The following is a 27,937-nucleotide window of genomic DNA, read 5'->3' on the forward strand; positions in this document are numbered from 1 at the left end:
AGGTGAAATCAAACTACAACTTTGCTTTTTCAAGTGTCTCTGCAATCCTCAACCAAATTATGAATCTCTGTATAAAAAAAGTTTTTAAATCTTCAAAGTAAGTATGAAGGACAAGACAGGTAAGCAGGCAAGACTGGCATTGTGAGCTCTATCAAAACAAAAAACATTCCAACAGAATTTAGCTGTAGGGTTCTAATAATACAGATCTACTCATTGCATGGAACATTTTATATTTGTTTAAACAAAACAAAACCAGAAATGTGACAGGAGGCTTAGCAAGGTCAACTATTACAAATCACTAAACTGAAATGTGTAACAGGAACACCTATCATCGAATCAAACATCACACATTTACTAATGCAAAGAATAGAGAGGATCAGTATTGCTACTGAAAAAATACAGTTAATCCAATATAACATCTTACTTAAAAAAAGATTTAATGCACATTGATCATTTACAGTTAACCTTCCACATCAAAATAATGTTTGTTATATATTAGCAAAGTTAAAAGTTGAGTGCTACATTTTGTTATGTTCTATGTTTAAACTGCCTCCATACCATCTAATGGTAAATGTTGAGCTGAGCTGTTTTAAATAATTTACAGGTTCAATAATAAGTCAACTGTTATCGACCGCTTCCTGGTGAAATTTGAACTTATTTTCAATTTAACTATTTAAACAGTTCTTGTCTTTGAAATTTTATGGTTACTCATCCTAAACAAGCACCGAAAACATGCTCAAATATTTAACTTCAAGAAAATATCTTAATGTGTTTAACATAATGCAATCACAACCACGTAACTTTATTGTTTGCTACAACAGAAGATAAAAATTTCTTATGATTTAATTTCTACATTCCAGAATCTATTTAAAAGGTGTTTTTAACAAGTCTGGTCCTCCCACTTAAATACGTAAGTCATTTTAACCTGGTTACATTTACAAAGAGAGATGTTTCTGTTTTATAAGTGTAAAGTAAGCCTTCTAAAATTTGAATTACAAATACTGATTGTTACCTGGTTCTTACATCTAATTTGCATCTATTGATGATACAGGATAACTCAAACAGAATTGGGAACCATCCTCTAACCCACACTCTGTCTTCAGGAGCTACGTTCATATCATCACTTGTGTATTCCTTGAATGCCTTTAGAAGCAAACACAGGGTTATACAGAGCCGTATGAGAGAGATTCCTCAAAAATAAAACACAAGCTGGACTAGAAATAACAACCTCTACTGTACTAGTACTGTACTAATACTACTGTACTAGTAGTACAGCCTGATACCTCAGGTGAGCTGGCAATCCCAATAGTAATACTGAGAAGGTGAATTGTGTATTTGAAGCAATGTTTAGTACACTATGAAAAATAAAGTCAAACTATAAAATGGCTGATACATTCAAGACTGTTCAGTCTAACACTCTTACTCTGCTCTGTAGAGACAGCACTGAAAGTAAGGATCTCCCATATTTTTTTTTAAGGAGATCAAATGGTTTTTGATTATACCATTATTCATTCTAACAACATTTCTTAGTAGAAAACAAATCCTGAGATATGTTGATCTCTGGTAGTTCTCAGCAAAGTTAGTCAACAGATGAACTAGGGAAGATGGCAGGCAGGATGGAGATAAAAGAAAAGAAATTTGCTGATAATTTTAAAACCAGTGGCATTTTATATTCCTATAAAAATAGGAATAAAGTACATTTCTCATTTATCTCTGAAAAGGTGAAGGCAATAATGTTAGCACAAGTGATTTTTTCTTTATAAATGCATTGTTCATTAAAGCACTCATAATTTAGTTAATACAGACTATACCTGAGGTCTATCAGATACGTATTTTGCACAGTGGCGAATGAGGCGGATCGCTTCCATACTGGTATCTGGAAATGCTGCATTGCAGGCAAATTCAGACAAGCACTTTACTGCATCCTGGAAAGAATCTATGGTTGCTGGGAAGTGTTTTTCAAATACAATTGCTGGGAGAAAAAGTGTGAACAGAAAAAAAATGTCATACTTTAAAAAAAATCTATTAATTCTAATACGAACTGACTGTAACAGAAGTCACGAGAGGCTGGTTCATTGATTGGTGCTGTCAAATGCTTGAGCATTAATAAAAACTAAAAAATGAATGCTCAACAACAACAACAAAGACAGCTAGAAGGCATTCATTCTATTTTAATAGCAAGTAAGTGTCTAAAATAAATCAAGGTAGCACCTGATCTAAAGGAGGGTAATTTTACAGTTAAACAAGAGAGCAATAGGTTTACTGCTTAACACTAGATCTGTGATTAGAGCTTAAGAGGGCTACCTAAAATACTGAGTTTCATGAACAAAAGGTCATCCCTTAGCAATATGGTCCTCTTGCCTTCATTTTTAAATAGTCATGTTTGAAGGCACATTCTTAATCAATGCTGAAAAAGTTTTAGGAAGCTGCAGAAGTTGAGACAGAGTAAGAGATCCCTTATGGCACTTAAAAGCCTGAGGGGATCTAGATCAGAATGGAAAAAAAAACATAGTTCCACCTATCTCAGCTAAATAGGACCATAAAGGAGCACAATTCAGAAACAAGGAAAAAGATAAGCAAACAACATAATAGTAAAATGACTGTTTTGTTTTTTTTTCCCTGGACAAAAAAAAAAAGAATTGCTTCACTAAAATGAAAATGTACACAAGAAAATAATCTAAGGCTTGACTGATTTTACCATAGAAGACTATGAACAATCAATTTTTTTTAAAGGGGTAAGGGAAGACAGATGAATTAGTGAATTATTACAGACAACTATTACAGAGAATTATTATTACAGAATTATTTCCAGAAGTAGTTTCCCAGATGATCATTTGGCAAGTATAAAATACTGCTTTTAAAGTATGAAGTGAGCTTTACTATGCAGGCTGTAGAGCCAACAGAAAAACAAAGCTTCTCAGCCTCCAGAGTCACAAACGCTTTCATGATGCTTGAACATCATCAGTACTTACTGACAATGTGTCCTGTAGTCTGGAATGCAAGCTCCACTATACTTTCATCCTGATCTGAGGCAGCCAAATGAAATACTGAAAAAATGTTCTTCCAACCAGAACGAATGTTAGCAGCTTGGGAATTTACCATCTGTGCAATACACCGTACAACCATGTCTCGAATAGTAGGAGACCTGAATTAAGATGATAATAAATAGTAATTGTTTAAACTAAATTACCTAATGAATTAGAAATAGCGTAATTCTCCAGCAATTGATTTTACAAAAGCAATTTAAGATATTAATTGCGAAAGTTGGTGCTTATGATCCCAAGTGATTGAGTTAATTGAATGTTATTACCTGTTTCTCTTCATTATATGTTCAAATGGTCTTAAGAAGTCCTTCTGGAATCGGAAATTAGCAAGTTCTCCTTTTTCTAAAAACTTCATTGATAACTGCCTTAATGAGTCTACTGCAAAAATAGCTACATCTTCATTGGGATTGCAGCCAACCTGACAACACCAGGTAGAAACGCATGGTAAGTTTGCATCAGAATTCTTATGGGTTCAGCCCAAGCTGTCTTTACATTTGGTAATAGAAAACTGAGCAGTACTGGAGAATTAAACATTAGCCAATTCCATAAACCATGCTATTAATGCAATTCAGTAATCCCATATCAATTCCAACCATTTTCTACATTTTATATACTAGCATTACAACTTTCTCAAAATAAACAAGCTGTCTAGGAAGACTTCAACATGCTGATTAAAAATGCCTATCAAGCATTCACCTTGTAAGGTGTCAATTTAGACTTGAACAGAAAACAGCTCCTTATCCCAGGCTATGTAAAACACCCAAACATATAGAACAAAGAATTAAAGGAAACCAGTTCTAGACTCAGATCATGATAAATAACTTTAATGCGTACTCCTGCTTTTGCATTTATTATACTGTGCACCTCTGCCTTCTCACAGGCCTTTCCAGCTTTACAATTTATTTTTTTAAACTACTTATAGAGAAGGACAGAAAAATCGGTGTAATTCAGATGCGAACATGCTTTTCCATCAAATCTTTAAATAGAACTTATTTTTATCAATACTTCAAGCAATATAATTAACAGAGATACCTTATTAAAATGATCTCCAATAACTTCCCAAATTCTAGACCATTGTAGCCTTATCCGACCCATGTTGTAGTAAGAAATCTCTACTATCTTTTGCAGGCTAAACATTCGAGGGTGAGTAGCAGACAGCAGTTCATCCATAGACACGGCACAAAGCCAGCGAACGAAATCCACTGTTAAATGACCACAGATATTAATATAATATTTTTCCAAGATTTATCACAAAGCTATTTTGTAGTTTACAGGGGAAAAAAAAGATAAAACCTACCAATAGCATTTCCATCCAACCTTGTAGATCCTGTAAATATTCTGTAAAGTAAAGTTTAAGACATTATTACAATGTCTTTAAAAACATCTATTAAACACGTATGCAAGATTTTATATCCCAACTAATTTTATTTATTCAAAAATAGCAACTGTGGAAAGAGACTGAACTGTGAAAATAAACGTAGAAATATTTCAGTTACTTCCAATATTTAAAAATAACTCCATGCATGCATTGAGACTGGGGGGTTAGCATTATTTCTAATAGTATCTGCCCACTGACAGTGACAGATGACTAACATCAGCAGCTTTATAAACTATGCAGCCCAGCTCCAGAGAAGTCAAACTTTTCCAGAGTACACAATTCCTACTTGCCATGACAAATAGATACTTGAAATATGTCCCCATTATGAAGTGCTGAGAAACACTGCAACCCTAAAGAGCTATTATGTGTTTGACATTACGCCTCCAAGTAGCTTGATACGATTTCACTACAAGGCAACTTTCATTAAACTGACATTGATCTTGCTGCCTATACTCAAACACAGAAAGCTTGTAAACCTTCAGAATGTACCACTTTGTACTGTGATTGTCAATTTTGACACCCATTTAGAAAATGATACTTTCTGATTTCTTATATGTTGAGATAGCAAGATCCATTAACACCCCAGTCAGATCAGTTCCGTCAGCTATAAACAGGGAATTTTTATGATATGTATTATGCCTTATCAAATCCAGTTAGCATAAATATGATTCACAGAAAGGAAGACTAGAATAATAATATGGTAATTTCAGACATCATCTACATATCCTGGAGGAAAGCAAGAAGTCAGTAACTACATTTAGGAGAAAAGCGGTCTGTCAATGATGCTCCCTATACAAAGGTAAAATGAGATTTGCTCTATGTTACTATATATAACAAATCGAGATTCACCAGACGGTACAGCAGTCTTCATTCTGCAGCTTTCCTGTAATAATTTTATAACAGTAAAATGCTTCTTGCCTCATCTTTCTGCTCCTTCTTGCAGAAAACTTCTGCTCCATAAAAAAACCAAAAAACCAGACAAAACCTCAAAGCACTTTTATATGGTTACACTTATGTAGTGTTTTGCAAATCATGGTAAACTAATAATTTCCTATTATTACAACATGGTATTCCAATACTGTTAAAAAAAAAAAGATGGAAAAAGCAAATTCAACACAGTACCTGTCTACAGCAACAACAACACTCTGGGAGCTAGTTTCACCAATGGATTCCTGAATACTTGCTATTTGCTTCCAATCCACGTTTCCACCAACTACAGCAAACAAAATTTGAAAATGGATGAGGCATAATGCAGAAAGGGCAGAGAAGAAAGAGGAAGAGAAGTCATGTCACTGCAGTGTCTTTAAATATATTTTAAATTAACAGTAAGGAAAGTACACTATTAATTCCCCATGCATGGATGGGCATCTCAGTGAACTGCTGCATACATTTAAGTTCTAATTCTCTAGATTGTCTATCCATGTATAAGTTTGTTAGTCCCACAAAATTGCCCACATTTGGAACTATTATATGAATAGATACAAGAGGAAAAAATTCAAAAACACAGGGACCCCCTTTTTCTCTCCATCTTTAAATGGATCTTTGGTAATTCTGCTACTGGAAAAAAAAACACATCATATGACAGAGAACACTGCACGAAAGTGAACTTTTCACACTTAATCAGCAGCAAGTGAGTAAATCCATCCTGATAGGTTCTCTTTTTAATCATTCATTATGAATGATGAAGGAGAGGGAGAGTGCAGCTCCCACCAAAACTCATCTTAAAGGTATGTCTCAAGTACAGCAGCATTATCACCTAACAACAGCGAGGAAAAAAACTGCAAATAAAAACAGAAATATCTGTTTTGGAAGCTAGAAACTGTAAGCCACACCTGGAAAACCTCATGTTAAAATGCTAACTTCACAATGAGCAAGTTTCTGAAATTTCTGGTAACATCTAAGCTTGTATCTCCCCGCAAAAAAGAGTAATCTTGCAATCATTCTGGGTAATTCTACCTATGCCGCACACAAGTTTTTTCTCTTAGGCAGCCTATCAGAAAGATAGGGGAGAACAGAAGGCTCAAAGGAGGCCAGCGATTCTATTCTCAGCTTTGCAGGGACAGGAAAGTTCTTCTGTTTCAGACTGCCTCCCAAAAGTCTGCCATTTAGTCTTGCTGTGCTCCGCAGCTGGAGGAGGCTGTCAGATCTAGATAAATTGGCCCATCTGAAGAATTTTTCCAGGGCTTTTAAGAACTAGCCTTTTCTGTACACATATATATATATATATTCTGTACATATATATATATATATATAACCTTACGCTAGTCTTTCAGCAACTTGTAATATTGTTGGATTTGATCAAAACATTTCTTTTAAGCACACAGGCTGCCAGGATCAATTAGTTTGAATATCAGTAATGTGTCAGCTAAGAAACACATTCCTCTGTGTGAGGTTGGAAGGGGTATTTCCAAGCAGTCAGATAATCCAAACCAGTACTGCCAGTTTACATGAAAATTCATTCTTACTGTAGGATTTATGATCAATGCTGTAAAGGTGCCACAGACAGCAGATTCCTTTTTATATATATTTCTATTCCAACATTTCTGAGATCTTTTACAAGGAAACAGAGTCAGACATATAATTCTGCTTCAATAAAAAACTGATTCCTCAGATTCTCATTGTCCAAGGAGGACTTTCAATTACCTAAAAACTACAGTTTGACTACAACTTATTCACAGCAGCAGCTTTTATCTTACGACTTTGCAAATAGGAATTAGAGTAGAAAAAGAGCTGAATTTCCCAGTTACAACTCCCAGTAAGAAGACCTTCCTACTAAAGAAGAAAAGGAATAGATGCTCCTTCCTTTAATTTTACAACACAAATGCATGTGATGCCTTGAATTCTCAAGTAAAGCAGAAAAGGTCTACAGCAGAAAGATAATGCAAGTGCGATGACTGAATCAGTAATACAGTAAATTAGCCTTTTTGTTTTGTTTTTAAACACACATCTCTAGTTCAGCAGGAAGAGTGAATGCTGCTGCTTATGTGAGCATGATTTTGTAAGCACATTTCAAAGACAAGGCTTCTGTGTCAGACTGCAGCTTCACTTACTCCAATTAAACAACTATTTTCCAGTAAAATGTATGTCTGATCTGCGGGCATATACAGGTTCTTCCTATGAATACAGCTTTACAGGAAGATTGCTAGAAAGCTGTAGTTCTAGAAGATAGTTCAGAGTCATCACAGAAAGAAAATTCAAATACCTGCAACGCAGGATTTGTGGAGAAGAGCGGAAAGAACTGGAAACAATTGAGAAAGGGGCTCTGTTAAAGCATACTCATTTAGCATATAGTAAATTCCAGTGAGTTAGGCATTTTCCTATAAGACTAAAATGATATTATTAAAAGAAGAGAAAATGGTTAAATTTCCATATGTGCACTGTAACAAGCATTCCAGAAATTCAATTCAGGCAGAAACATTTTTATGCATTTGGGCACAGGCTATTTTCCTTAGAAATGAAGTTGACAGAAGGAAAAAAAAAAAAAAAAAAGGTCTTTAAGAGCTGGATCTACACCAATGACTAGCAAGTATGATTTATAGACACCTGACTACAGTTTACATTCCTGAGCTATTAGGACTTAAAATTTTTAAAGGCCAGTCACTTCGGCACAGAGAAACTGCCGATACTTGGAAATTGCAAAGCTGGATGGGTCATCGGGGAGCACTAAACAGGAGGATGCATATTAAAAGGGCAGGGAGAAGCCCAGTATATGAGATGTTGGCAGATGCAATAATTTCTAGGGATAAGGTTTCCCTTCAGCAAATCTTGGCAATGTGAGGCGAGTGCATAAAGGCGGGCCAAGGCAGGGCACCATGGAAAGAATAAGACCGACTGCAGAATAGGAACAACTGAATTAGGAGGACACAAAGCCTGACAATGAGGACGAGTTGAGGGGTAAGGTCAGGGAAACTAGTAAAATGATGATTACCACTCTTACTAATGGACTAAATTTTGGCTCTCGGGCCAGCCTATAAAAGGCACCTGCTCACTACCAAAACAATCAGAAGAAGAAACAGAATTTAAACTAAATTGATTTCCCCTCTGGTTTGAATGCTGCATATTTCTCATAAAAGTTCACATAATGGGATGTTTTATCTAGACATATTAACTTGCCTGTTTGGTAAAATATTCGGTGCACTGACTTAGTAGTATTATTAAATCTGGTCATACTATCAGGAATACATTCTTACTTGGTCAGCTATATTTTAACAGAAATAAATAACACATCATTTTCTTACATTTCACACTCTCCCATCCTACCAATAACACCTAACAGAGCTAAACAAATATTTCAAATATGACTATTCAAAGTGTAAAAGTGTACAAATGTAGACAATTATAGACTATTTCACAGTTACATCTCTGAACCTCATAGTCACCAGTAATGAAAGCAAAGCACAAACCAGTATGTTCTTGCACAAAGACATTTAAATGAAATACTTATTATCTGCATTACTTACCCAGTCCCAGCCCCACAAATTCATCGGGTGCCTGATCTTTTGTTCCAGTAAAAGAACCTTCCCTGCCACGCACTGTCCCTGAGATGTAACGAGGTTTTACTCCAGTTCCTATTAACTGTGCCAGCTCAAGTTGACTGATGCACTTCAGAATCTAGTCCAGAGAGTAAATAAGTTGTTTAGCAATAAAAAGTATTTTGAAACAGTAAAAAACAAAAACCTGAAGGCAGATCTTTATTTATATATAAAAATATATATATTCTAAGTACTCAAGGTTAGACAAATATTCCTGTTCTTCCATCTAAAATGGAAAGTAATTTAAATATTACAGCATTAGTCTCTCATAATTTTATTTCTAAACTGGACACATTTTTCTACTTTAATCAGCTGCATAATGAGTTCATTGTTCTATATAATCTAAGTACAAAAGTTTATACTTGACAGTTTTCTACAAAACACTATATTTTTGCACAAGTACACAAGTGCATTCAAAAACAGTACCCATTTTCTTACAGTTTAGGAACAAGTGACTTTTGTACCTCATGCCAGGAATTTCCTAAATAGTTTCCATCCGTATGAGCCACTGTGATGAGAGTTTTAATTGTGTCAATATTCTTCTGCTTCATTTCAGTAATACCAGAACTCACTGTAAGTAACGTAAATCTTGCTAATGCTTGGACGTACGCATCTCTTTCAAGCTACAAAAGAGAGGGGACAAAGGAAAAAAAAAAAAGGTAAGATTTACCTTGTATTTTCTTAGCTCTTGTTTTTAGTAGAATGTGTAATTTTGGCAACTATTATCATCTACTTTTCTCTTCTTAAAACCTAATTTCTAATGCGTTTTACGTAACAGAAATCTCTCCTCCTCCTTTCTGTAGTAAGCTGCACGATAAAGTCAGGCTCCCTCTACTCAGGAACACCAAGTGTAACGTGTGTCAGCACAGAACACATAGGTTCTCAACTTTCTGGGTTTATTTTTCAGGGTCTTTTTTTGGCAAGAGGATGCTGCTTCAGAAGAAGCATAGCTTCTTAGCTAAGCTTTTACTATCCTTATACTGCATCAGAACCTGCTCTCATAATGCTGCCTTAGCAGATTCTCCCAAGTTTCACGATTTTTGGCAACAGAATCCAAATAATATAACTAAAAAGCATGTTTTTCCAATCCCACAAAACTACTCAAAATGTATTTGATTTAACCTACACACTTTGGAGCACCTCAGAAGCTTGTGAGATGACTCATAGGTGTGTGAACAGCAACTGACCTATAATCTAAGCAGATGAAATCAATCAATATGGTACAAAAGTGAGTGTACCACATACAGGCACCTGATTTTTATGAATAGGATATATATAAACACCGAAGGAAAGTTCTCAGGTCTCATATGAACCTATTACAAATGTAGAAAGGGGACTAGAGTTGAGCTCAAAAGCTAAATTCATTCTCTTGTTGTAAACAGTTGTAAATCAGAGAAACAAATGACAACTATGAAATATATTTAACTGTTTGGATATTTGAGACTTTTGAAATCAAAGACCATTCAGCACATAATAATACCAAATATAAAATATTTTAAAAGAAAAAAACAAAAACAAACCAAAACTAGAACATCTGTTTCATAGGGAAAACACTAATATCATGACAATGGGCAACAGTACAAGAGATGGATTCCCACAGAGCCACATAGCACAGCTGCCCAACTACTATCACAGGACATGCTGGTAGAGGCACAGCACAAGAAGTACAAGCACAAAAATGGAAGTTTCTTGATAAGAGTACCAGCAAGCAGATAAGATTTGGAGTCTACAAAGCGTGTATCTTCTGAAAATGGGAAGTGTTTTCAGTCCTACCTTACTCCTGTTCCATACATATATTTCTCCTCTGAACCCTTTTCTAAGCCATCATAAAATAGAAAAACTAAGCAATGCATCCATCAAACCGAAATTAAAACAGATAAGGTAAGCAAACTAAGTACGTAATTTTGATGCACATCTTGTCCCAGACAAGATGTCTTAAAGACAAAACTCAAACTGCGTGACAGTCTAAGATTGAAAGCATAAATAATGAAAACAGAATTTTTAGGTGAGATTTTATTGTAGTCAGAGGTGAGCATGCATAGCTTCAACTATACTGTGTGCTTATGGAATTTTTGTAACACTAAAAGCGTCCATCTCCCTCCATTGTCTCTCAAGGCTTGTAAAGTAATGGTAAATGTTCTGAGACACTGATCTTAACTTCTGTGTGTTTATTCAATGAAACGAAGAAGTTTCCAGCACCAATCAATCACAAGAGAAAAATCTACTTCCAACAGTAACAATCTTTAAGTTAGTAGAAGTACAAATTTGCCAGACTCCTTCAAACCACCACAGTTATCTGGCACCTGAAGTCAGAAAATACTTTGCATCTCATCAGGGCCCTGTGCAATGGAACCAAGTCCTGTACTGCACTGCAATCATCAACAAACCAGTACTGTTAAAATGGCATCAACAAGACAGAATTCCCATAGGAAACCAGGAAGAAATATCAGTTCTGAATTGAAATTCAAAAATAAATAACTAACTAACTACTGTTTCAGCAAACGAGAAATGTTGCTTCTGGAACACCTGTAGTTCAATGAAGTTTGTGCCAAACCAATGGAAAGGTGCAACTGCTTCTGGTACATTCTTGGAGCACGGAAATCTTACAGCAAATGTGTCCTTGCCCTCCCTAGCCTGGGCAGACCCCCGCAGGACTGGGAGATAATCTTTGCAGCTGCTTAAAATGATATTTGCACCAGATCCATGTTTGCAATTTAGAAAAGAAAAAAAAAAAAGAGGAATGTGGATTTCATTGAACAGCTGTAGGCTCCAGGGAAGGCTCTGTTAATCAAATTTTTAAAGTCCTTTCAGTTCAGGAAAATAAAGAAGAAAAAATGAAGTGAAGGAAACTTTACATGATCTCAAAATGGACTTTTTAAGCAGCTGTATCAGAACTCCCAATGCGCCTTACCACATCAGTTATAAAAAATTACCTAATTTGTTGAATTAGAGTGCATGAAGAGAGGTAAGAGAAGCATTTGCTATCATAGTTAACAGTTTTTACTTTAAGTTAGTCTTACATGTTGTTTTTTTGTTTGTTTCTAAATGTTTTCAATGTAGACAAGAAATAATACAATGTCAAACACGAATTCTGCTTACTCCTGTCTTCAGTTATCCCTACAAAGCATGGCAGACTAGCACATCTTTCTGTATTTGAGAACAGTATATCAAACAGTTCACAGAGATGCTATTTTACTTTCGAAACTGCCTAGAAGGACTTCTTTTATGTAACATCACTTAGTAAAAAAAGCTAAAAAGAAAGTACTCTGACAGAACAGCAGTCACTGGTAGGGAAACAAAAAAAACAGTATATGGGCATGACAGCATTACAACAAAACAGGAAGAAAAACGTTACTTTATTTAAAACGTTCTTGTGAAGTATCACAGAATCATAGAACGATTTGAGTTGGGAGGAACCTTTAAAGATCAACTAGTGCAAGAATGCACAGAAGTGAACAGACTATAGGTACTGATGTGCACAGCTTCAGCAGCAAGGGCTCCTCGAACCACATTAACACTATGCTAGTACATGAAGTATTGTCTCAATTTAATTTTTTTTTTTTACCTGAATGTTGAAAATGCAGGCAATCCTGATAGCACATCGTATACCCTCCAAACAAAGAGATGCAACCTCTGTATCATCGCAGTCTTGTAGACCCACACTGAATGCAGCTAGGAACGGTGTCCATGCCAACTGGAACACATACAAAATGAAAGTTACATTAGCACCTGCAAGTACTTGAAGGGAATAAACATTACAGTTTCAACACCTTGCTGAAACTTAACTTTAGACCTCAACTCATACAATTAACCTTGAAGTTGCCTTTTGCCAAAGGGAACAGTTAGGAGAGACATCAGACAAAGACCAGAAGTAATACAGATAGACAATCCCCACAGAACCACTCTTCCTGTGTCCAAGCAACCCACAAAACCCCCAAATTTATGTTCGTTAGATGTCTGTTGCAGTTTTGGTATGCCCTAGATAACTTTTATCTGTGCTACAGGAATACTTCACACAGCAAGGAATAGAAATAGAGCCAATAATTATGGCAAGTACCGACATGTTCAATTCCACAGTGTATAATACTTTTGATTGTAAAGAAATCTATGTACTTCAATAAGCCAAATTTGTCCTGGTAACACAGGAAGCGAAAAATAAAAAGAGACTCACCACTCTTATATTTGTTGTCCTCAGCCCTCCCTTTTTGCCTCTAAGCCCACTGCTGCTGTTTTCTCCTGCTTTAGGTGGGACTGAGAGTGTATTAGGCTCAGCTAAAAGTTATTGCAGGAGAGTCCTCACACTCTTGTCCTTGGGGTCAAGGCATGCAGAAAAAGCAAGGAGAAGATGCAACGGATCCTGACATAACTACATGTGGTTATGGAGAGGAAATCCCAGGGTATAAAGAAGGAATTTAGAAATAATTACCGAAGTCACCCTGGATGCAATACAGAATCGATGGCCAGAGCAGGTAGCAATAGATTGCACACTTTATTTCAAATCAAAATGATGTATCACAGAGCTTTGGTTTTGTTTAAGCCAGCAATTCCAACAGCACTACCTCAGAAAACTGTTTAAAACTTCATCAGAACAAAACCCTAGTAGAGTCTTAAAGAATTTAGACAAACTTCTAGATCCAGGACTTAACTTCCTGATGCACATTCCAGAAGTGCTTATTTCTTTTCTTTTTGTCCTTTTTTTAATTTTCATTCCTAATGAAAACAAAACTAATGTGAAATATTGCAAAACTGAAACACTTTCCTCTGTTAAGAGAAATTTAGAGGTCTGTATGATATGCTGTACAACTAGATTTAGGTTGTTATTTATCACAGACTTTTGTCATTAAAGGTGAAAATCAATCTTCTAAACTACGCATTCAATTCTGGGGTGTGCTTAGATGGTTACATAAACTATGTATTTTTGTTCTGATTTAATCATTCAGCAAATCTATCTCTAAATAAACTTATAATGGTAAATTTTACTGTAGCACCAATGGGTGAAGGAAATACCTATAAATTTAAAATGTTTGCTGCAAACTAAATTAAATAGTCTAAATAAACAATGCGGGATTAGATATACATAACATCCATAGCTCTCACTTTTGAGAAGACAGTTCTCACTTCAACATATAACACTGTCATCAGTACGTTAGTTTACGAACATCCTAAAGCAAGAGAACTTCTCTTATCACCTTCACAAAACATGTTTAGGGTGTTAATTTACCCACATGCTTCATATTTAGTTCCTTTGAAAAAAATAAATATGGATTTGGGGAACGTACTTTTCAGATAGTAAAGGGTAGGAATGTTAGAAAGTAACAGGGCTGGTATTTTAAGGGAAAAAAAAAAATCTATGAGTATTATAGATGCCTGTACACAAGTTATTTAATTTCAGCCTTTAAGAATACGGTAGAGAAACCACGTACAGCATACCTCTGCTAAGTGATCTCTGAAACCAGATCTTAAACAAGAGCTTCATGCAGCATTATTCTGTACAGAGTAGTAACCTACTTTTATTAATATGGTGATACAGAACTTAGAATTTTGCCTCACAGACAATGGTCTTACAGCCACATGCTCATTCCCTCTGTAGCCAGGGCCCAGAGCTCAATCTGACCTCGCAGCACACCATTTTAGGGAGCTATCTGTTTCTTGTAACGGTGATCTTCTGAGAATTTAACTCCACGGAGCAGTTCACAAAGGGGTCATACGAGCACCACTACTGGCACAAGGGCAGCGAATGAGAGCACACGGTGAAAGCACAACAATCTCTTCCAGTGTCTGTTTACCGAAATGAGTTAGTTATGCCAAAGATCATACCCAATAGCATTCTCAGACACAGTAAGCTATCGAACGCACTTTATAACTATGAATAGTAACCATTGGTATGAAAAAGGCATTTGGGTTGCAGATCGCCTTGCACCTACACGATGGTGAGGACAGGTATTTAGAATTACACAAATTAAAAAAAAAAAACAACAAACAATACCCAAGTGTAATACAGGTCTAGCTACTTCTCCCTAAACTAGATGACAACCCTAGACTCCCTGAAATACTCATTTGGAACAGACAACATTAGCAAGAAGAAGCTTATTCTGACAACTGCCACCCCAAAATGCAACGAAGTAATCTCTCCTAGGGGCAGCAGGAGGGACTCAAACTATGAGCCTGAGATTGTTTTGACTACATCTCTATACTTGAAATAAAAATTCTATTATTTCAAGTTCTTAACTGCTCTTTATGCTTTTGTTCCCCCACCTTACTCTTCGTAACTACCCCGTTATTAAACCATAAAGTTTCCTCTATCAGCACAGAAACTTCTTAAATCCCAGTGTAAGTGAAACTGCAATAGAAGGCTCAAAGTCCATCCTTTCCTGTTGCACGTTAAATAACTTACAAAATAATCAACACACAGCAGATACAAACCTTTGGTAGTATTTTCAAGAAATCCGGTCAGTCAGCATTTTGTATTAAGAAGAAACTAGGTTAAACATCTAAATGTGTAGCTCACCTTAAACATGGGTCTCACATGCTCCAGGTGTGTTGCACTGGTAAATGGTGCCTGGACATGGCTCACTGCCTCCATAAGAGCCTTAGCTGTCTTAGCCATTTGTTCCATTTCCAGATTATACAGCAGTCTTCTCTGTTTTTCACTAGCGACACCTGTAAACACATTTTTTTCCTCTTTACATTTGTGCATCTTTAGCAGCTTCATCTTCAGGAACAATAGAATTTTAAACATTTAAGTGCCATACTTAAACATGGCTTTTATTTTTGATTTGTCTTTACTTCTGAAATTGTCACAAAACCAAAATATTTCCTTTAGAATACCGACACAATTTAACTTAAGGCAAGCTTATGTACGAAAAGTAACCGAATTTTAATCCTAAATGAAAGCTTAAAGATTTGCACAAAAAGCATTCCTTCTCTATCACCTCAACTAACAACATAAACATCACACCCACGCTAAGCTAAATTCACACTGAATTGAAGCTTCACAGCACAGAAAACAACGTAAGTGGACATACTTTTCCTTAGAGAGAACTACTTTATCACCTTTTCATTTCAGTAATGGAACCTCCATCTTATCAACAAAGAGAAACCGAAGCTGAATACAAGCAGCTTCTTTAAAATTATAATAAAAACACTAGTGGAATAATTATTGAAAATTGCATGGGTACTGTTTTCCAGATGCAACTTTCCTGAACACAACCTGTTCATAAGACTAACCTAGGACTTGCTTAAAGCATACAAATTTGGCTACACTGGGAAAAAGCCAAGTCTCTTAATAGTCTCCATATAACTAGAATGAATAACATCTGAATCTCCACATTGTGAAAAACACGAAAATTTTGTCTGGTATTTGAGAGAGGAAAACATAATTAATTTAAAAAGTGTAGTGAATTAGGGCCCTGTAAATGAAACAATGCAAGATTTTTGAAGAAGCCTGCTTATCTGAAGGGAAATACAATGTTTACTCCAGAAATAGAAGGTACAACTACTGTGTTTGTTTTGCACCATGCCTACCAACAATACTGCTATTTAATGAAGTCCTCATATGCACTTCTCTATGTTGCCGGTCAACAGCTAAACCTGTATTTGTATCATCAATGCACTAAAAACCGCAACTTCAGTAGCACAGGGAAGCAAGAATAAACATCTGCGCTTAACACACATTTGAAGGTAGCATCATGCATTTGTGTTAAAAGAAAAAGGATATGAAATTAAAAGTTAGGACTAATTTTGAGTTACGCAAGTCACGCTGGTTTCATTCATCTCTCGTTTTAAACAGGACACAGAGTGCCAGCATTAGCTTCAATTACTTACTTTGCTTACTGGATTTTGTAGGTATTGTTAATTCCTTTGTTTCTTTCATCGAAATCTTCTTTCCAGCTATTTCATTATAGATAGCAGACAAATATTCTTCAGGGAGATCCTTACTGTCATTGATACCTCTGTTCATTTTAATATACTGTTCTTTTGTCATCTTATTCTTAACCTGAAACCCAGAAGGAATCTATTAATATGAACATGAGGCATGTTCATTGCAGTTAAAACGCTGCCTACAAAGCAGCCAAACAGATGAGTAGTTACCATGAAGGATGAACCTGCTGACTCTCAAAAGAAATTTTTATGCAAGACTACACTGACAGATCTACAAAATCAGCCATGGACACTCACAAACATTCAAGTAGGATCTGCAGATTTATTAGCCACACGTTACCAAAAAAAATTAAATTGTTTTGTCACACAGACTAGGCTATTTTGAATATAATTTCAGTGTTCACTAATTTTTCCAGATTTATTTATTTATTTTTACATAAATGATGATGGCTAATTACTACAAGTTTGAAAATTATGCACTGCAAAAGTGAGATTTACTGAAATATGGCTGCGTTATTTTTTCAAACTGTCTGAAATTAGGAGTAGATCTGTGTTAAAATCAATAGGTAAGCAATTATACAAGTTCTGCCTTTGAAGGCTAGAACACTACTTTGAGTGCTGTGTTCAACACAGGGTAGGGAATCAATACCCTATGGCAAGGACTAACCAAGACAACTTAATTCGAGTATCCATGAAAAAGAATACTGTTATTTAAAAGGTGTACAAACTTAAGCTACCGTATTTCTTACATGCATACTGGTGTTAAATCGAACATCAAGCTTTCACAACTACACTGTCACAAAGCCTGAAAGTTAGACAACCATAGAGTACACAAGTATTCTTATAGCAACATACCTGTGGACTGTGAAGATCTGTTGTCAACATGATGATTGAGTAAGCTAAGACATATGCAGTGTCTGCACTAGCAAAAAGAGTTTGCCTGAGTCGGGAAAGAAGAAGAATAACAACGTTTAACATATTATGAATTTTTACTTATTGTTCAGCTTTCCTAAATTCTGAAGATAATGTATGGCTTACCCTTGGTTACATTCTAAGTATCTAGCAGCAAATTTCTCCATTAGGCGATCAATTTTTTGAGCCTCTCCTGGAAGACGAAACCCCTCTAGAAACATACGCAGAGCTGAAACAAAATCCTTTCCTGAAAAGTCGTGTTGGTCTACATATGCATACATGACTTCTTTGTTAAATTTGTCATTGTCTCCCAGGAACTCCCCAACCTGAGTCTAAAATAAGAATAGAAAAGACAAACTAGCACATTTACACTGGGAAAAAGAAAAGTGAATAAGAACACACTCATACTGCCCATGTGTCACAAAAAGAGAGGCTCATACATAGTTAATGAAGACATACTGCTGCTTCTCCTCTACTCTCCAAAGCGAAGTATTTTGTCCATATATTCCAGTGCTCTCTTACATGCTCTACATGCCTGCTTTTCTCCTCTGATTTTATGTACAATTTTATTCTATTAGATACATTCCACATGTGCAAAAGACAGTTGGTATTAACAGTCAGTGTTCGGTTCCCTGCTGTAAAGCTCTTTGTAGTTAGGAAACTTACTGTAGGAATGAAAACTACTGAACTACAGTACAAACCTCAAATACCAGCAGGTGATGCCCAAATATATGTAGCTGGTACTCAAATACATCCCACTGATCCCTCTCAATGCAACACAACACACTGAAAAATACCTCGCATTCAGATAAAGGTGTCTATGTATGTAAACTGAGGTTAAAATTTTGTTTTGATGGCTGATTCTACATTCTAATACTGAAATTTGTGACTGCAGCCACAGCTACAAGCATGCACATATGCAAGCCTTTCCCTGGGGAAAAAAAAAAGGAAAAAAAAAGGTGGCTGCTCAGCACTATGGTGCACACTGCTGTTCCAGAAAGCTGTCTCTTTCATGACAATACCAATGCAAGATATTTCCACCCTCCTCTGCCAGACACTGCAGGACCCTCCCAAACCCAGCAACAGCTTTTAGCTGTAAATCATATCAAAGAACGAATCTAGATTAAGTAACATTCCAATGGGAGGCAGCAAAAATGCTTTTCATGTTGTAGTGCCACATTACTTTTTAGCTGCCTATTAACTGCAGTTAATTCTAGCAGACCCTTTCTGGACTAAAGTAAATACAGTTTAGTAAACTGCTCCTAGCAACACTAGCAAGCCTTGAGTCAGCTCAAGTAGGTCTGTCTTTTCCTTTACACCCCACTGAACTGCAGGATGCTTATACTACAGGGTACAGCTCTCTCACATATTCTGTTTTAAATTCCTTGACTTCCCAAATTTTGAAAGAGAGAAAAGTTTCCTTTTTTTCCTCATAGTACAAGAATGTTATATGTTTTAAAACACTCTCGTGATTTGCAATTAATATAAAAACATCAGCACAAGCAAAAAAAAAACCATCAGGAAAACAGTTTTCTTACTGAATCTAATCTCTCCTCTTGATGCAAGAACTGAGCAATATCTTCTGGGGTAGTGCCAAGCATTCCTTGTTCCTGCAGGTACTGAATCCCCCTCTTTGGTTTCTTATTGAATCTGTACAATCAAGACCAGGAAAGAATGAGAGTTAACCCTTTTATGTACATGCACAAAACCTTACCTGCTTAATCAAAGAAGATTCAGTAGTTTTGGCTGAGATATCAAAAATCTGTATATTAAGTATTTTTCCCTTATCAAGCTATGTATTAGATAGGAATAAGCTACTCCCTTCGGTGATTATTGCCTTCATCATTTGATTTTTTTTCTCTGCAGCCACCTCTTTCTCTTTCCTACACAGCTGCCAGCACAGCATCCAAGCAAGTCTGAGTAAAGACAGCTAAACACTTATCATTTGCTCTGGTACGCAGTTTCTGCTCTTCTCTGATCTAATCAAAACCAACTAGAGTTCCATGTCTACTGCACATTCCTGAACTGTGTATGTGTGTATACATATGTATGTAGATACACAAAATATATGCAAATATATATATACACACAGAGATAAAAAATAGATAAATATATAATAAATTACACATTTTAAAGTGTTCTCTCCATGAAGAAAAAAATCCTCCACAAACCCAGCAAATTCTTAGTTTGGAAAGGAATAATTATGCTTTATTGTTTCTTGTTTTAATCTCTATGAACCACTCTAGAAATCCATGAGTTCAGGTCGGACTATACAACCTCAGAGGTCTTTACCAACCTAAATGAGTCTATGAAAGAGGTGCCTGTAAGAATGGAAATGCACTAGACAAGGAACCAAGTAACTGAAAGAAAATGAAACCCTGAAGGACTAAGGCATGTTTGTTCAAGGTCTGAAAACTCTAATACAGAAAACTTTTATTTTTGCTTAGACTGACCTCACTGAAGTGAGGTGACAAGGCTGAAATCACATGGAAGATTCATGTCAGAATCCACTGAGAAATTATACTATCCTACAGTTCAAATTATGAAAAGTTAATGAATTAGGAGGGAGCAATATCTTAAGCTATAGGCACTTCCATCAGCAATGTGTACAGTAAAATAGGTAGTATTCAATTGATTGCATGAGTTCAATGTTCTTTTTATCCAAATACAAAAGTCTTATTTTTAGACAAGCAGGTCTGGAGAAAAAAGAACAAACATTCAGAGTACTCATCTTCTAGCTGTGAGGAATTAGGTTAACACAAAACACTGTTGACAGGCTCCAAAGGGGACACCATTCAGCACTCTTTCACCAGAGGAAGTGCTGTTACATCCAGAGTTTTTTTCCTAACACAAGATGAGTATCTATGAGGAGAAGGAAGAAAAACCCAGGAATCTTCATAGCTCCAAAAGAATCCACCCTCCCATGGGTGATAAAAGGGCACTCACAAGTCAATTCCTTGTTCTATTATTTCCTTTTGTTGCTTTAGGACCTCAAACTGCTCTGGGTTGTCAGTGCCAGACATCTGTGTGCTGTAACTGCCAATTCCTGATGAAGCAGTAGAATCCAAGGAATTTAAGCTTCCATATCTGTTAATTGTCTCAGGGTGTTTGGTTTCATTGCTGTCTTGTTCTGTGGGTTTTTCTTGGCCTATAAATTGGAAAGGATTACATAGATACAAAATACATACAGAGAAAAAGTAAGATCACAGGTTACTCTTCAATTATTTTTGAAATCCTCTCCAAAGGCTTCTGAAAGTTACTAGTTATCTTCAGTGACCTGTTTATTTTTACATAAATATTCTGGTTTTGTTTTGGTTGGGAAAATAACCAAAAAATCACTACAGTATATCAAGGAGGATTCTTTCAGTACATCATGTATCTGAAATTTAAGCCGTAAATTGCAACTATAATTTGTAAGCACTTGGGAAAAAAACAGAACTTAGAAATCTAGTTATAGATCTTTTTATTCTCAAGGCCAATGTTACTTTTGACATGAAGCAAACCACACTAGAAGTTTCTGAAACTGAGCGCCTAAAAGTGTTTATAATCACATAAGCCAACTATCTGGGGCTCTCAGTTCAACAACAGCAGTGCTAACCATGTATAAATTTCAACTTCCACTTTAAATTGGTACGTCAGCTACCAACTCTAAACCCTTAATCTGAAAATTCTGATATAACCTTAAGACTTTTAATCTGAGGTCTGATAGAAACAAGATTAAAGCAAGTAATGATTTAGTTACTTCACTGCTTGCAACATTGATTTATGCATAGCTATCGAATTTCCACTCCCCATCCAGGTTGCTTTAGTTGTAATTTAATCAATATGAAATTAGAAGTGCTTCAAAGTACATTTTATAGTCCCTTTGAAGTTAGAAATGTGTGAAATAACAGCATTTAGTCATTTTCAATGTAGTAGCATTCCAGGGATTCAGACAATTAAGAAAAACAACTTGTTCAAATGACACCAACTGAAAAATACCGAAATTTCTACCCCTCCAAAAATACTAATATTGCACCTCCCCCCAGGGGTTTTGCCAATCTAGAAACTAAAAATATCAAAATACTGGAGAAATGCACTAAATTCCTGCAGCATCTCTTTACTAAAACTATAAGAAGGGCATCTCATATCTTACCAAGTGTTGTCTGAGAATTGGGATTTACGTACTGATCCTTACTCCACTCCACCATACACTTCAGGATTGATACTAAGCATTCCAATCCTTTCTTTCTCAAGCTTAATTCCTAGAATAGATTTCAAAAGAAATACATTAGTGGACTGAAGAGTTTAGTCCTAACTTATCATTCCAAGGAACATGAAATTTCATAAAGTTTGGCAGAATTTCTTGTACCTGAACATTGGACATGCCAAGCTCTTGGCTTCCCCTTCCTTGAGCAATCTTAGAAAGGTCATTAACCAGCCTTTCAAATATGTTTGCAGCATTTAAATCACAATCATAGTTCACGTAGATGTCCACTACACTCTGGGCATCTATAAACAAAGTGACATTGTCAACCTTGGAATAAAAACTACATAGCTCATTGAAAGTCAAATACAGTTTCGTTCTTCAGCATAAAAATGTAAAAATCAGAACCAAGCAGCCCTTAGTACCTGCACATATCCGTGTCAGAGTTTGTATAACCATCCATTTATGATCAAATGAGCTAGTAGAGGTTTCCAAGATATACAGGAAAATTTCTTTGAAGAATACCTATGAAATATTCCAGGAAGAGGAAAAAAAAATCTATTACAAACATCATAACGAAATTTGACAGCTACCATTCTGATGCATATAATTCTGAAAGCATACAGATAATATGGAAGAAGCATTCTAGATGTACAGGAGAGAGGGGAAAAAGCGGAAAGGTAGAAAAACAACTTATGTTTGACATGTTGAAATTAGGACTTCAAATCAGTACTTACATACCAGTGCTGTGAAATCCTGAATGTCAATTTAACAAGAATTCTACACTGCTCTTAGAGTTCAGTATCATTTGAGGTTTGGAAAGAAGAGATTATTACCTTACCACAGAAGACTTTCCCTACAAGATGATGACATGGCACACATGTAACAAACAGCACATTATGCCAATTTAAAGTATCGGTATCATTAGAACGGGAAACATCTTGACACAGAATAATCGCTCTACAGTATCACATTGTTGTAAGATGAGCACTGGTCAGGCACAGCATAAAAAATGCAGCACGTCCATTAACAGGATGACCATTTTCCAAAATGGACAGTAGTTTTTCCTGAAATTGCTTCAGCGCAGATGCTTTCTGTTCAGAACAGTGACTATTTTACCCTCTCTTAATTGGTTCCTCACCAGATACAGTAGTATCATAGCCTGCATATTTCAGCTGAGCATGCTTCGCAGCTACAGCAGGCTTTTTCTCTTGCTTCTTCCCTAAGCGGTGGCAACAGCTGTGAGAGCATATGAACTCAAAATGTGAACTACTAGATGGTGTTACATCACCATCCCACGCAGCGTTACATCACTGCTCTGCACCTCTGAGAGCTCACCTCTCCGCAGCCAGTTGTGGCTACCAAATCTATCAACGTGTTTCTTCTAGAATGGTGTCAACAGTCCCATGCCTTCAAGATCCTGTTCTCTGAGAGCAGCACACATACATCCAAATACGTAACTACCCTTACTCTTAATATTAGATATTCCCTTATATGACAGATTTTTTACAGAGATTTCATGCTATTAGACAGGTAGAGATAAGTACAAGGCTAATTTTGCTTTGACACGTTTGGGGAAAACTGGCAGCACTGATTTTCAAACATTTCTGACGGTAAGTATACTGCCCCCAGCAAAATGCACTAGCAAAATTTACATTTTGTTGGCCCCCTTAGAGGAAAAACATGCATGCAGTGCAATCCCAGTTAGTTTTTTAATAAGGATCCCTACAAAACACAAGGAGTTCAACACACAGCGTATCAAAGACTAATTTAAGTGGAATATAATTTCAAGAGCTTAAAGACACTCAGAGTACTGATTTTAGCCACAACTTTATGGAATCCAACAGAGGAAGACAAAACTTTAATAAAGATCATGCTATAAGCAATTAGTTACATTTTTACTTATCTAGTTAGTTTGAAAGAAAGTAATGCTATAAACCCTGTAGAATCAGGAAGACTGTATTTTTCTTGTAGAGAGTTTTTAAAAAATCACTGATGAAGCAGAGAAAAACATTTCAAGTATAAAAACTAAACCCAAATCTTTAAGCTGCAAGGGAAATTAGCTGCATGGGCTGCATACTACAATGACACTTTAAATCTCTATGCTTCCTTTACAGACTTCTTGCTTTTGGTATCGACTTTGGACAAGAGTATCTTAGGATGAACAATTTCTCCCAGCAGTACTAATTACGTATATTTAAGTATTTAAAAACAGTATGTAGCACTTATTGCAAATAATGTTGAGTCGACACTTTATTTCTAGCATATCATAACATTAAACCAGAAAAGAGCTCATTATTTAGTTTGGTCAACTGAAAATAGAGAAGTGATAGCTTATTTACTGTTGCTGAAAAATGGTAATGTTAAATACAGTCAAGTGACACCTGAAATTCATTGACATCTACGGCTGGATTTGCATGAAAACCTTTAAGCATAAAAGTGGGGGGAAGGGAAAGTATGTCAGAGTTAGCCCATACATTACTGCAAATATATCCAGTGACCGATTTAAGAAATACAGTTACAAAATAATTCAGGTAAGACCCACTATTTTAACTGTCAGAGGACAGCATTAGCTGAAAACGTATGTCAAAAGACCACGTGAGGGTCACTTGCAACAGAATCTGAAATTATATTTTAAAATATGCCAAGAATTTCTTAAACAGATGAAGAATACTGCCTCAATCCCAAAATATACAGATTTTGCATATTGTAAATCAGAGCATATGGCTCTCCTTACAGCTCCAAGACAAAAACTGAATGTGAAGATATCTACTTGTCTACCCACATCTTCCGAATAACCTTTAGGATCAGCAGCTGAAAGAAGAGGAATTCTTTTTTCACAACCAGGAAAAAGAATAAGTTTCTTTAAACTGCTGTCCCGTGTACTTTGTAATAGATAATTAGTAACATCAAACTTATGAAAATTAGGTTCCTCCTCTGAAGCTACCATGACATCAACTCATACAATGACATCCATGAAAGAAGAAATCCCTGAAATCGAGGTCCTGTAACAAAAACATTATCAACACTCCCAACATCTTTTCACACTTCACTTCCACACTTTGATCTGTACAAATCTTACAGGCAATCTGCAAATCAAAGCACGTTTTGCACAGTAAAAATTACTACTTTATGTAAATGTCTACTATTAAGTGATGAAATGGCCTACTTCTTTTTAGAGACTTCATTTTATGTTTTAGTTAAAATATGGTGGATTTTATTTCTTTTGAACAACCCTCCCTACAAAAGTTTTCCCGTTACTTTCCACTTCACCAATGAACTTGTCACTGCCTCAAGTGTCACTTCTGATGTTACAGAGCAAATCTTATTTAATCTGTAAGTGTATCAAAGGGAATGCTGCTGGTTTACTCAAACGGGGTTTCAAGGGCATTTCACCCATTGCCACTGGATGAGAAAGAGCTTCTGTGCATGGGTAGATCTGGCAAGCCTTATGCATAAGCTGAGATTCAGGAAGAAAAACAAATTTCTCTGAGCAAGACATATCAATATAGACGGATGCCAACTTAACACCCCTCCCCCCCCCCCCTTTAAAATTAGAAAGTCATGTAACATACCTCAATCTGCATCTTTAGATGAGTCTTGAAGTTTGAGAGGAGGGTAAGAAATATGGAAAGTGAAAGTTCAAAAACTTCTGGAACCGATGAGACTCCATTTTTTGACAGTGCAACACAAAGATACTGCTTAATAGCATTAATGAACATCTCATTTGTCCTGAAGACAGGTCCTGCATTTTGCAGAATGGACAGAAGCAACTGCAATGAAAGAATCTTTGATCGCAGTTCATGAGATCTGGAAAAAAATAACATAGCGTACATCAGCCCAAGGTAAATCATAAAACAAACAAACAAACATTCTTTTGAGAAATCAATACACCACAATGACTTTTTATGTGGGACACTCATGAAATACTCACGAATTTTTAAAAAAAAGGCATAGAAAGAGTCATGAAAAGATGATTTTTTTTTTTTCGGTTAAGCTGGTGACCCTTCAGCCAAGAGGGTGGACAAGAATAACCTTTTCCAGTTACTGTTTCCTACCACTACTACCAAGCCCCTCTTCTGTAGCACAGCACACCTATTAACAGTGACAACAGCAGGCAACGTTGTCCTTTCTTAGTCAAAGGATGAAGGGAGTACTTTTTTTCCCCCCTTTTAATAGAGTTTGGAAGATCCCATATAAAAGATCCATCCTATCTACAGAATCCTGAGTACTGAAAGGTGAGAAGTGACTTTAGAAATTCATTCTCCTCCTTTATTTTCACCAGCATGGGAAGAGAGCTGAAGGACAATAAAGACAACAGCTGTAACTGCCTGACCTACTTCCTCCCAGCACTGACATCTCTTTCCTCTGAATGTGGTATTTTACATTATGTATCGGTCACTGGCCCCATCCCACTCCAAGAGCAGCTAGGATGCATAACGTGCCTATTTTAAGTCTGGCATTAGCAAAATCAGGCAACTGTAGTGTAGTCAAGAGCTCCACGGTAACACCATGCTTCATTACAAACTGAAAAAAAGCTAGATTTCGTGTCAGAACAGAGCTACTATTTATGGTAAAAACAACAAAAAACATGTAGAGGACGGAAATCTGTATCTATGAAAATATAATGCAATTTAAATAGCATTCTGGGAGAAAGTTTTCTTTCCTCAGACTCCCAAAGCTCCTTCCCACTTCTGATCATCTCAAAAAAAGTATAGACAGAAATGGTTTTCCCAACAAGACAGCCCAGCTTTTGTTGAACAACCACGCACTGACAGAGGACAGTTATGAAACGTGAGGAACAATGAAAGGACATTTTTCAAATAGTACAGCCCAGATATGGTAAGGATCTCTTCTCGCCACACATCACACACACAATACTTCGTTATTTGCTGTATTCTGCAAAAATACCAGCTTAATTAAAAAGGCTAAAATAAAAGTTCAAATTCGTAACAAATATCTTATGAATAAACTCGATGGTTCCTGCACACTGGCAAACAAAGTGGGCTGGAAAAACAATCACTTTGCCACCATTTCAAACTCCTAAAATATAATCCCAAACTTAAATTTCTTGTCTGAAGACACTTCAGAGTAGCCAGTCAAAGTAAGTGAGGAACTTGCTCCTCCCGTTCCTCCTAATGACCCCAGAGTCGAAGTAAAAGCCCCAAAACAGCTCTCAGTATTTCTTCACAAAAATGCCTGTCTTCAGGCACTGCACAACTGCATATTGCCATATATAACACTCTCCTTTGATGCAAAGAGGTTTTATTTTTGTGTGACATTGCATTAATAGTACAGACAGCACACAACCATGCCTTGCTTTGCTATTAATTCTAAGAATTTAAGTAGAAAGAGAATTTAAAATGTAAATGAAATATTAAATATTGACCGTTTCCAGCAAGTGGCAACTTATAACCCAAGTCTTAATTTGTTGGCCTTATCAGTTCTGTTGGGATGTTTAAACCCACTTAACTTAAAACAAGTTTAAGGACTGAAATCTAATACACAAAACTTCATGAAAATTTCCCCCATCTTATTTTATTGTAGGGAAAAAGGAGACAACGACATCAAGCAAGTTCCCAAGGAGCTCAATCTTGATCTCAACTCTCAGCCTTTTGCTTTTGCACTAAAGTTCCATGTCCAATTAAATAAAATTTTAAAATATTTTCGTTAAACACTTCATGGCTAATTTCACTGTCAAGAGGCAGACTTTTTTTTTTTTAAAAAAGAAAAGTTCTGTAGATATCCTATGCCTCCTTTTCCAATTACAGCATCTTTGTAATAGTTCAAAAAAACCATCAATGCCTCAGAAGCACAGCAAAATTCTAGACGCTTCTCCAACACAGGACATCTTTGAATGTCTTTGCAGATAATTCCTGTTGTCCTAAACATCATTTCCTCCACTTTGTTCTAGATGGAGAGCATAATCACGTCTATTATGAACATCAAGACTCCACGGATTCAGATGAGATGCTCCAAGTACCTTATTAGCTATTGCTGCCCT

The 27,937-nt window shown here is 36.2% G+C and overlaps 1 protein-coding gene across 2 annotated transcripts in view; it reads right to left on the reverse strand.

Annotated features, from left to right (window-relative positions):
• ARFGEF1 (ADP ribosylation factor guanine nucleotide exchange factor 1) overlaps nucleotides 1-27,937 on the reverse strand; it is a 92,252-nt gene that overhangs the window by 13,628 nt on the left and 50,687 nt on the right. For both annotated transcript variants that reach the window (XM_048061827.2, XM_048061826.2), the window contains exons 10-29: nucleotides 25,509-25,743; nucleotides 22,359-22,458; nucleotides 22,099-22,238; nucleotides 21,883-21,991; nucleotides 20,694-20,895; nucleotides 19,286-19,397; nucleotides 17,874-18,079; nucleotides 17,691-17,775; nucleotides 16,779-16,950; nucleotides 15,463-15,614; nucleotides 12,520-12,648; nucleotides 9,419-9,577; nucleotides 8,883-9,033; nucleotides 5,545-5,635; nucleotides 4,342-4,382; nucleotides 4,077-4,246; nucleotides 3,311-3,462; nucleotides 2,973-3,145; nucleotides 1,812-1,972; nucleotides 1,013-1,143 (exon numbers count right to left, since the gene is read on the reverse strand). In XM_048061827.2, coding sequence (XP_047917784.1) covers nucleotides 1,013-1,143; nucleotides 1,812-1,972; nucleotides 2,973-3,145; nucleotides 3,311-3,462; nucleotides 4,077-4,246; nucleotides 4,342-4,382; nucleotides 5,545-5,635; nucleotides 8,883-9,033; nucleotides 9,419-9,577; nucleotides 12,520-12,648; nucleotides 15,463-15,614; nucleotides 16,779-16,950; nucleotides 17,691-17,775; nucleotides 17,874-18,079; nucleotides 19,286-19,397; nucleotides 20,694-20,895; nucleotides 21,883-21,991; nucleotides 22,099-22,238; nucleotides 22,359-22,458; nucleotides 25,509-25,743 — 2,871 coding nt within the window. The remainder of the gene's footprint in view (nucleotides 1-1,012; nucleotides 1,144-1,811; nucleotides 1,973-2,972; nucleotides 3,146-3,310; nucleotides 3,463-4,076; nucleotides 4,247-4,341; nucleotides 4,383-5,544; nucleotides 5,636-8,882; nucleotides 9,034-9,418; nucleotides 9,578-12,519; nucleotides 12,649-15,462; nucleotides 15,615-16,778; nucleotides 16,951-17,690; nucleotides 17,776-17,873; nucleotides 18,080-19,285; nucleotides 19,398-20,693; nucleotides 20,896-21,882; nucleotides 21,992-22,098; nucleotides 22,239-22,358; nucleotides 22,459-25,508; nucleotides 25,744-27,937) is intronic.

This window comes from Anser cygnoides, chromosome 2 (genome assembly GCF_040182565.1).
Source record: "Anser cygnoides isolate HZ-2024a breed goose chromosome 2, Taihu_goose_T2T_genome, whole genome shotgun sequence".
NCBI lineage: Eukaryota > Metazoa > Chordata > Aves > Anseriformes > Anatidae > Anser > Anser cygnoides.